General features: G+C 27.0%; 1 protein-coding gene across 1 annotated transcript; it reads left to right on the top strand.

The window, feature by feature from the left end:
* Positions 1–4,636: 4,636 nt before the first annotated feature.
* LOC132937982 (uncharacterized) lies at positions 4,637–7,882 on the top strand. Its single transcript, XM_061004628.1, has 5 exons — positions 4,637–4,641; positions 5,006–5,110; positions 5,179–5,719; positions 5,815–6,037; positions 7,347–7,882. The coding sequence occupies exons 1-5, from the start codon at positions 4,637–4,639 to the stop codon at positions 7,880–7,882; spliced, it is 1,410 nt and encodes a 469-aa protein (XP_060860611.1).
* Positions 7,883–12,316: the final 4,434 nt, after the last annotated feature.

Here is a 12,316-nt window from a genome sequence, read left to right as displayed (position 1 = left end):
AATACCTAAGTTGATTCCGCCAGCTCATATACTACCTAGTATACAATTACTAAAAATAGATGATGAGGCTAAAAAATGGTGTGATAATTACATTGATAAAACACCTAAATTTAATTAGAAAATTATGGGCATCGTATTCAATATCATCGGAACTGTTCTTACAGTTGCGAATCGTTTCATTAAAAACTATTAACACAAAAACAAGGCTTTACAGCTATAGCCATAACAGTTTAATATGGTAATATTTAACTTTTAAGTTATACATCTGTTAATATTCACAAAACTACCACGGTGTACCATATACCTATGAAATATATATATTTTTTACAATCAATCACAATAAAAAATGAAATTGAAATCACAGATAATATACACAACCATAATGGTTGCAAAATAAAAAGGGTAACTAGGGTAAGATACCTGGGCCTAATCTTCGACCAAAATATGAAATGGCAACGCCACATAAACAGTATAACTATGCACCTAAGGACAATTATGTACAAAATATATTGTTTGAGGAAAATAATCTCACCAGATACTATGCGTATAGTGTACCTGTCTCTCTACCAAGCTATTTTTCAATATGGTATAATTGCCTGGGGTGGTACATATGAAAATGCTATTAAGCCTTTAACTATACAGCAAAACAAAATAGTTCGTAAATGCCTTGACAAAAACACGTTAGAAGGATCAACTAAATTAAATTATAAATGCTTGGGCGTTCTACATATTAATTTACTTTACAAAAAATTCGCGATCATGTTTCTTAGTAAAAATACTCCTATAAATGATATTGTATATTCAAAACGTAATAGAACATATGACATCTCAAATAATTACACTAAAAAAAACTATTGGACAAAGATTCGTGGACTATTTAGGACCAACTTTCTTCAATGCAATGACTTTTGCAATCAAGAAAACTATAAGATCAAATCCCAAATCTAATCATAAAATAATAATCTACAATTGGCTTCTACAAGAAATATAATCTCTAACTTTTAAGGAATGTCTAAATATTATGTACCTATGTATAGAATATGTTATTAATTTCATTCTTTTTTGTACTTCCTCTTTTATGTTTAATTAATTGTCGAATGTCGATGTAATCAATTTGCTGTTGTAATTAGTAATTAATATATGTATATAAACTAAGTTGTAACATGTAACTCTCTACTACCAACTCAAGCTCTGCTTAAAGGTAGTAGATATAACAATGTTTTTTGTTTTATTTAATAAAAAAAAAAAAAAAACAATGGTGTGTAGATATAAATAACAAACAGTAAGTTGAATATAATTTAACTGTAGTTTACCTGCCTAAAACAATTTTATAATTTGTCTTTTATTGATACGTTAGGTTGACCTTAAGTGGTTTGCGTGATAAGTTTTCCAACTTGGGGGCTGATTGGTGGGCTAACAACTGTCCATCGTACAAAAAACAATGTTCATAGTTCATATATCTAATAATAAATCATAAGAGTAATAGATTTAAGACTGGAAAAATGGATATTATAGCTTACCTTTTTGGGACTTGAAGTATAATACATAAACAACTGTATCAAGCATGAGTACAACTTAGGAAAATATGCACAATATGAGAAAATACCCCAAAATAAATAATTATAGTATAATAGTACCCTATTGAAACTATCGAACCAAAAATTGATATGTTGTATGTGTGTAAGACGAACCACACAGGCGGGTGGGACGTCCACGTAAGATGACATTTTAATCTTTTTTGTCGTTGGACATAATAAAATGGTATGTTTTGTAAAAAATACCATTTTCATTCAGATTTTCTTTATAATTTTTGGCTTGGTATAATGGTATCATAATGGTAGGTACATATATGGCTTATACGTTTTCAGGTAGGTATTTAAGCGCAATACAATTTTAATTCTAAATTTTAATTAGTTTAATGCTATTGTAAGTAATTGCAAAAATAATAGTAAAAATAATTTTAATAAAAATATATATATATAAAAATATATAAATCATATAAACTATGACGTTTATAGAACTCGAAGGTCAGGTTTTGTCAAAATTTGAACTTTAAATGCTTATGAAAATAATCTTGCCTATGGATTTACAATATTTTTAAACTTTTTTAAAATTTGTTAAAATTGTAACAAAATACACAATTCTAAAATACAGTGTTGGATTAATAAAATAATTAATTTACCTACTTTAATCGTAACTCAAATAAAATTATAGTGAAATTTATTTATTCTTCAATCAATAAAGTTAAATAAAAAATAATGGATGTGTTAAATTTGAATTTAAGGATATAAAATCATTGTAGGTATACGAAAAACAATTCTGAGAGAAGATGGTCTATCAGCCTATAACATTATTAAGTATATTTTTTGATATTATTGTGGTTAATATAATTTATATTACTAGGTATTAAGCATAAATAATACAGTAGGTTGAATTATGTAAAAATTTGAATTTCAAACACTCATACAAATTTAATTTACTTTCAGGTTTTCATTTTTTATAAGTTAAGGTCAACAAACTTATGAGGAGTCTTGTATTAAATTTTCAAACCTTAGATTTAAAAGTAAACATTTTTATGAATTTCTAACTCATACTAATTTGCACATTTTCGTGAGTTTTACGTATTTTATCAAATTCTAACTTTAAATGCTTATAAAAAAAACATTGGGACTATGTTTTTTTAATATGTTTCAACCATCATTGTAACAATATATTAGGAGCCTTTGTATCAAATTGTCAAGCTTTTTAACCCAACGAATAAATTTTTATTGACATTCATAGCAAAAAATAATGAAAAATTGGAACCGAAAATGTTCGTTAACAGCTCAAAAAAAGTCGGTGATAATGGACGTTATATTTTCGTCTATTTGTTTATATTTTACCAATATTGAATACACTAATCGTCAATTTTATTGGTTTTTACACGACAATTTAATTTTAATAATAATATGTAACTATTTAAATTAACTTATCTATTATTATTTATTATTTACATTGTTTTGTTACATAATTAAATATTTATCCCGTATCCATATTTTGTATTACAGACTACGGTTATATATTATATAATATTATGTTAAAATATAAATATACATACCTAGTTGTATACCCATATTATGGCATATCATATTATATAATAATTTATTATTTTAGTTATTGGTGTCCTGTAAGCATATTTCTTTGATATTTTATAAACTGACTAGTATATTATACTATTTCCTATTTTATGCTTTAAAGATTTTTAAAAAAACGCTGGAGTTTTTTAAACGAAACATAACTGCTATCTACCCAGTCACCCAGTTGGCCACTCTATTATTATTATGGCTCTCTAGTTCTTCCGATTGCGATGAAATTTAGTACAGAGATAGATTAGACATTGGGAAAGAAGATAGATTACATTTTGTCTCGAAAAAATCTGAATAAGGGGTCCAACACAGGTCCATTCTCAAACAGGAATTTTGAGATTATTATTATAATTTTTTTTCTTTATAAATGATAACTATTGGTTTAAATAATTATTTTTATTTTTGATACTTTAGAGCAGTGTGTCTTAAGAGGGCGCACTAGTAGACAAAATATGGCATAAAAACATTGTTTCGTAATTCCAGGAATACGGCTTATTGAAACGTTTTACAGTATAAATACCTATTACAAAAATTGTAGAGGAGAATTTTTTCTAGAAACGTAAGAAGCCTGATTTTCGATATTCTTATTAATTAGTAAAATAATTAATTGATAAAAAGTTTTAAAAAAACGTGTTAATTTACCATGCGATATTGGACGATTGGAACAAGATATCAAAAATCGGGCTTCTTACGTTTCTATAAAAAATTCTCCTCTACAATTTTTGTAATAGGTATTTATACTGTAAAACGCTTCAATAAGCCGTATGCCTGGAATTACAAAACCATGTTTTTCGGTAAAAAAACATTTAATTACGCTCGTCATGTGCTGCGCCCATTATAGGCAGCGGCAGCGCTCGATACTAGGTGTTCATACCACCACCCCTCGTGCGATAACAGAAGTACCGCACCATAGGTCAAAACGAGTTTTCTATCGCAGCCATGCGCCCGTACATAGTTTATAAATAACCCAGATAAGAAAATGATTATTATATTATATTTCATGACAAATATTATTTAATTTTGTTCGGTTTTATATTTTGTATTCGTATCCGAATTTCATACCTACTAATAAAAACTATACTTTTGTTCTTCATGTAATACGGCTTATTGAAGCGGTTTAAAACAAAACTACCTATTATAAAAAATTGTAGACGAGAACTTTTTTAACAATCGTAAGAAATCCGATTTTTGATATCGTATTCCAATCGTCCAATATCACATGGTAAATTAACAAGGTTTTTAAAATTTTTTATCGATTAATTATTCAACTAATTTATAAAAATATCGAAATTCGGGTTTCTTACGATTGTTAAAAAAGTTCTTCTCTACAATTTTTGTAATAAGTAGTTTTGCTGTAAACCGCTTCAATAAGCCGTATTACTGGAATTACGAAACCATGTTTTTATGCCATATTTTATCTTCTATAGTGCGCCCTCTACTCTATACTCATTCATCGTTTTACAGCTCTGCTGTCCACCCATTCCAATATTTTGAGCATGTTTTACATGAACATGATGTAATTGAGTCGTCTGCTTTTGAAGCTAATGCATCTCCGAAGATATCATTTTAAGTACCAGATAAGTATGCACTATATTATACATGTATTATATACAGTGACACAACTGGGGCTAAAATGTTGGGAGGGGGCTGTAGTCCTCCTGATATTACATGAAAAATAACCCATTTGGGCGATGCCCCCACACCCCCCTTAATAATTTAATTAAAAATATTAAAAAAATCTGCTTCAAAAACGTCTGCTTCATTTATTCAAACACAAAAAATACCTTTTAGTTTTTTTTAATTAGTTGTAAGTTACTTGGAGTTAAATTGAAAAAAAAACAATAAATGTGCCATATATTAAAAATGATTTGTATATTTAGATGTGTAGGTAATGTACTGTCTACTATAGAACCGACAATAACATCCCCTATAACTGAAGGACCATCAACTATAAACATAGACAGTCATACTAGTCATACTAATAGGTAAATATAATTTAAAAAATTGTGATTTGATTTGTTTATTTAAGTAATTATTTTTTATAATTTCTTAGTACAACTTCTGAAAACTTGTTTAAAGGACGACGAGTAGTAGATGTGTATCATATTTTCAATCACATTCAAAATACCGTCCACGTAAATGATATTGGTTGTTCGTTTTTAGATATGACTTTGATAAATGAAAAACAGTTTGGATTTAGAACAGTATTTAAATTTATTTGTAAAATGTGTAACATAATATCATACATAGAATCAGAAAAACAAAAACCTGATACTTATATGCCAATTAATCAATCAGCAGTAAGCGGCACTATTGCTATTGGTATTGGCTATAGTCAATTATCAGAATTGTGTGCAACAATGGATATTCCATGTATGTCTTCCAATACATTTCTATCGGTTCAAGAAGATATTAGTCAGCAAATTCATATAATCGCTGAAAGAGAAATGCAAATTGCTGGCGAGGAAGAAAAACGGTTGGCCTTAGAGTCTGGTTCAATTGATACGGATGGAACGCCAATGTGTACTGTAGTGGCTGACGGGCAATGGTCAAAAAGAAGCTATAAGACTAATTATGATGCATTGTCTGGCGTAGTAAGTTCTATAATAAACTTAAGTTTTTCATCAAATATTTATACATGATAATATAATATAAAACTATGACCTGATTTAATTTGTAATTTTAATAGGCAACTATTATTGGGTATAAATCAAAAAAAATTTTGTTTATTGGAATTCGCAACCGGTATTGTGCTGTTTGCCAAAGAGCAAAAAATATAGGTGTACCCAAACCTGAGCATACTTGTTTTTTAAACTGGTCAAAAGGAGCTACAAGTATAGAAGCCGATTCAATTGCAGAAGGTTTTAAGCGAAGTATGGAATTACATGGATTGAAATACAATAAACTAATAGGTATATACAAATATATAATATATAAAAATAATTTATACATAATATCATATAATACATACTATAATAATTTTATATATATATTATATTATAGGTACAAGTGATATTTTATTTATGTTTAATATTTTAGTGCTTACCATAATTTCTTTTAATATTTTATTAAAGGTGATGGTGATTCTAGTGTGACAAAAAGGCTCTCTGAAATTATGCCTTATGGTCCTGAATTTCATATTCAAAAAATAGAATGCCGTAATCATATGTAACGAAATTACGGAACAAAATTATCATTACTAGCCAAAAACATCAGATATCCTTACCTGAATTTAAGAAAACATATTCAAAGTAATATAATAAGATTCAGAAATGCAATTGTTAAATCAATTGAATATCACAGCCAATTAATCAACCAATCTGACAATGATAAACGTTTAGGTATATTGTATTTTTTTTTAGTTTATACTATAGTGCTTTATATATTAGGAGGATATAGTATAAAGGGACTAACTTGCATAAACATTTTCGAAAAATTATTAATTTGAAAATTAAAAAAAAAATTATTGGCAAAAAACAATATGTAATTTTCAATTAATATAAATAATACACTAATAATACACTTTTAACTGTCAATTTTAAAATTTTTAGAATTTTGAAATAGTAAATGTTCATGGCCCATTGTTTAGTTTATACCTATATCGTTTTCCATGCAATTTGATCTCTAATAATACTATTGATGAATATAATTAAATATTTATTATTTTATTAACAAGGGTAGGTTTACGTAAGGATATTTTGAACAGTTTTTACCATATTTAGGGTTCTCATGTTGGGTGTGAAGAGTATTTCTGCCATGGGCCCAAATTAAACGAGCACAACTTTGTTGATGACGCAGAAAAATCGAAAGTTATAGACGAAATTACGCAGTTAGCTAATCGATTAGTAACTCATGCTGAAAGTTGACTAATGAATGTGGATAACAATGTTTGTGAGCAATTTAATAGTATAATAAACAAGCATTTATCAGGTAAACCGATAGAAATGTTTTGAATATATATATAAGTATAAATAATACATTTATAGAGATAAATAAAAACATTATGACTCTAGGTAAACGTATCAATTTTTCTCAACAGCAATCATACAACACCAGAGTTGAAGCTGCTGTTGTATCTTATAATACGTCAGGGGAGTTTCTTAGAAAATTACACAAAAACGTAGTTAATGAAATAAGTCCAGGTAAAATAGTCATAATTTATATTTCAATAAAAAATAATTAATAATTAATAATAAATATAATAATATTTTACATTTGTAGGAGATATCGGGAAAAAATATTTGAAAACAAAACAAATGAAAAGTGAAAAAAGAAAATGTAAAAAACTCCTTTTTCCAGAAAAGGTAAAAAAATTTTCTAAACAAACGGGTCCGGATCAACATTATGGCCTGGCTGAACCGTTACTCGATGATATACCTTCGAATGAACTGGAATCAAAGAAAAGTGCATTCATTCAGTCACTTTACTTGGACCACGACAAACGCATAGAATTAGAAATTAAAACTAGAGAACAGGCTAATTCACAAATTTGGCACACAGAAAGAAGAAACCGAATAACAGCTTCAAATTTTGGTCGGATTTGTAAAATGCGACCAACTACATTATGTAGGTCTACGGTTTACGATATGTTGTATAGGTCATTTACTTCTAAATCAACTGATTATGGTAAAGCAATAGAAGAAAAAGAGCATAATTACTACTATCAGATTCAAGGCCAAATGCACGTCTCAAAAAGACAATTTTGTTATTTTGTTGAATACAACGAAAATTGGTCTAAAGTTCAAATTACTGAATAAGATGAATCATTTTGGTCGAATAAAATGGTTAGCAAACTTGAGGTGTAAGTATAAGTGTATACTGTATAACAATAGTAAAAAACTATAATATTATAATAATATGCTAACAAGTATAATAACATTTTGTAAACACTATCAAGTATCAGTGTTTCTGTTTGACAAAATATAATATAAATGTTTTTGGTTAATAATATAATGTACAAATAAATAAAAATACAATTAATATACAATAGGTACACACGTTACACCTATGTGTATTGTATTGTTGTTTGTTTGTACATTACAATGAATGTTTTGGAGATCGTAAAAACAACAACATTATGCCGGTCTCTGACATGTGCAGCTGCCGGGTACGTTGGATCGTTGGCCATTTTCGCTGGTTCTTGCAGGATTACAGCGCGAACAGGTGGTGGCCGGAACGACATCGTTCTGCTCACTACGAACGCGAATGAGGGTACGGTCCAAGACGAGTCAGCGTGGTCAGTAAACAGCAACGACGAGGACAGCGGATTTTAATAATTGGAGTACAAAAAGATCCCGATAAAATAGTAAAAAATTCTATAAGAGTTTGTAGTACTCATTTTGAATTAGAGTGTTTTAAGAATACAGCATTAAAAAACACATTAAGACCAGGTACTATTCCTTCATTATTTTTAGATTATAATAAGAAAAAAATTAATTTTTTGTTATTCTATTTTGTATTAACTTTTTAACTATAATTAGCATTATATAATAATAGTTTAGGTAAATACAAGGTTTTATTCATTAATTTATTTTGCTATATAATGTAATAACAAAAAAAAAAAAATGAACAATATAATACACTTTTTAAGATTTAATATAAGAAAGAAGGTTTTATTAATAAATTAGAATAAAGCAAACACATGCAGTAAAAACACTAGTTCATAACCACAATTCCCTTTTCTTTATATTAATATAATATATAAATATAAAATGTGTCTCATTTAAAGAACTTGGTAGTTACATACTGCTTTTAAGTAAATATGGAATAGCCTGCTGAAACATATTAAAATTGTTTAAAACTTAAAGCTGACATGGATCAGAAATTAGAACTGGCTTTTGTATATTTGCAAAACATTAGAAATTATCAATATGAAGCAAATTATGCGTTACATAACTATGTCTTATGTAGCACATAAAGTGACTATGCATACTGGCCTTAATTTATTTATATTAATTGGCTATTAAAGATCTTAATAACATATTAAGCCTACACAAACTACCAACTAAAATATATATAGTTACAGAATTTTTTTATAAAGAAAAACAACAGAAATGTTGTACTATTTTAGTATAGTTCTATAAATGTCAAAAACATTTTTTTCGTTGGGTCCTAACAGGTTAGGTCAGATTGATTTAACAGGCACCCAGAGTATCTTTATCTATTTGGCTACCCTTAGGATTTCACACTGAGAAAATGTGTATAGAAAAATGTGGAGTACAAAAAGATCCCGATAAAATAGTAAAAAGTTCTATAAGAGTTTGTAGTACTCATTTTGAATTAGAGTGTTTTAAGAATACAGCATTAAAAAACACATTAAGACCAGGTGCTATTCCTTCATTATTTTTAGATGGTAATAAGAAAAAAATTAATTTTTTGTTATTCTATTTTGTATTAACTTTTTAACTATTAATTAGCATTATATAATAATAGTTTAGGTAAATACAAGGTTTTATTCATTAATTTATTTTGTTATATAATGTAATAACAAAAAAAAAAAAATGAACAATATAATACACTTTTTAAGATTTAATATAAGAAAGAAGGTTTTATTAATAAATTAGAATAAAGCAAACACATGCAGTAAAAACACTAGTTCATAACCACAATTCCCTTTTCTTTATATTAATATAATATATAAATATAAAATGTGTCTCATTTAAAGAACTTGGTAGTTACATACTGCTTTTAAGTAAATATGGAATAGCCTGCTGAAACATATTAAAATTGTTTAAAACTTAAAGCTGACATGGATCAGAAGTTAGAACTGGCTTTTGTATATTTGCAAAACATTAGAAATTATTAATAAGAAGCAAATTATGCGTTACATAACTATGTCTTATGTAGCACATAAAGTGACTATGCATGAATATGTATGAAAAAAATGAATCCAGTGAATTCCGAATAAAATTAACCTGTACGTTCTGATGGAGACAATTCTGTATTGTCATCATATTTCAGTTGTACCTACTGCAGGGGTATTCAAACTGTATATCGTGGCTCCCAATGGTGTCACGGATTATTTACACGGAGTCGCGTTTGCAGTAGAAATTTCTTAATTTGTTAATTTTATTAGTATAGGAAGCGTTTTAAAGGTTTTTCCTATCAGAAAAGCTGTAGTTCCAAAAAAGCTGAAAACCACTAAGTTATAGTATAATCATATTATATTATATGTCTCCATGCAGCATATTAATGTGTTAGTACCTACACGAGGTCCGAGAAATTTTGTTTTCAATCGCTCTACATGGAACTCAGAAGATTTATTAGGTAGATACCATTCGTAATGATGTGACATTGGTAGGCGGCAGTGACAAAATAACAATATAATAATATAATGATTAAAGATTACTTCGAGTATTTTACACTACCTAAATATAATATTTTACCTTTTTATATTATATCATTGTATATAATAAAAAAATTGAAAATTATTTCGTATGGTTTTAATCACACTAACATTCAAAATTATTACGCAGTTAGAATGATGCCTTGTGAATTAATTGTGGCATAAAGTGCGTTAATTTAAATTTTTAATAATTATTATAACATACAAGGGATTAAGACAAGATACAAGCCTAGGATTAAGATAGTACAACTTAAGCACAAATACATTGTCAAAATTCATTATTTGTTGTTAATTATAAAACATATTTAGAAAATAATGTGAAACTAATAGTTGAATTATTTTTTTGAAAAATTACCAAAACAAGTTATGTTTACGCTTGTTATAAATAGTTAACTTTAATTTAAACTCTTTAAAACTATATTTTTTCTTACAACATAAAAAAAACATGTATGATATAATATTGGGAAAACTATTTTTTTTTTAAATTTTAATAACGGTTCACTATGTGTATATTAACATTGCAAAAATATGTATTTTTTTTTTAAACAATATTGTTTTTGGTAGTATAATTTATATTTGATTACTTATTTATCATGTCATTAATTAATAAAATTAATAGCTTAAGTGACATAAAACTTATTTGATCGGTAAATTATTTTGAATTACAGGATAAAGATAAAATTAACTATACATACTATATAACAACTATTTTGTAAATATTCTTTACTACTTATACATTGCATTATAAACTTGTTAGGTATTTGTTGATATACCGTGTTTCCTATTACTCTATTGCATGTAGACATATAATATATCTGTTATGTTTGAATAAAAAACATGTTTTTTTACTATATATGCAAATACGCTAACATATATTTTTATGTCTGAGATTTTGGTTTGTGATTTAACTATTTATATAAATAAACATTTATGAGCTTGCGGATTGTTAGACCACGCCAGAGGCTCACACATAATTTTATTGTATAATACAAAAATCAGAGCTTACTTGACCATATATCATTTGAATTTTCAACTTACAATTATTATGCACAGTAATCTTATTAACAGGTATACAAATTTCTTTTTATTTTGTGTTTGTTTTAATTTTAAAACAAATGTATATCAATTTTAATGCAAATGTGGTAGATAAGAAATTAAGAAAAATAGCTATTACGTAAGTATATACAGTTAATAGTTTAGTTATAATGTAATAATAAAATAAAGATTCAAACAATTTGCTGTATTAAAAAATATTTTAACTGTAGTTTATGTAAACAACCGGATGAAAAAACAAGTATGTATAATGAATATTAATTCAGAACCAAATTATATCATACATTCATTGCTTACAATTAACTAAATATGTTACTATCATACAGTAAATGTACTTTTGAATTAATAATCATCAACAAGCATAAAATTACTTTTACTTGATATAATAATAGATACTAATCTTAAATAAAATAAAAATTTTCATTTCATTAAATTATCACACCCAATGTAGAAGTGTGAAGGTGACCAGTAGTTTACACAACAGGTATTCTTTGTAGTATATTACAACAACAAATAAATAAGTTATCAAATATATTATGACAAGTTGCTAGGTTGACCATCAATAAAAATAATAAAGATGAATGTGAGGTGAAGGTTAGTTATGGACATTCCAGAAGAAGAGAGAGGATATCTTAAGTGTCTAAAATGTATGCAATGTGTTTTTAATACAATTTTATCAATCTTCTCAATTTTCTACTAATAGTGTTTATCCCATGTTTAAAATAAAAAAAAAAAGTCTAGGGAATCTGAATAGGCTAAATAAAATGAAAAAATTGTGAAGTTTTTTAAATTG

This window comes from Metopolophium dirhodum, chromosome 1, assembly GCF_019925205.1.
Source record: "Metopolophium dirhodum isolate CAU chromosome 1, ASM1992520v1, whole genome shotgun sequence".
Classification (NCBI taxonomy): domain Eukaryota; kingdom Metazoa; phylum Arthropoda; class Insecta; order Hemiptera; family Aphididae; genus Metopolophium; species Metopolophium dirhodum.
Note: the sequence above shows the minus strand (reverse complement) of the source record. Positions and strands in the feature narration are given on the sequence as shown.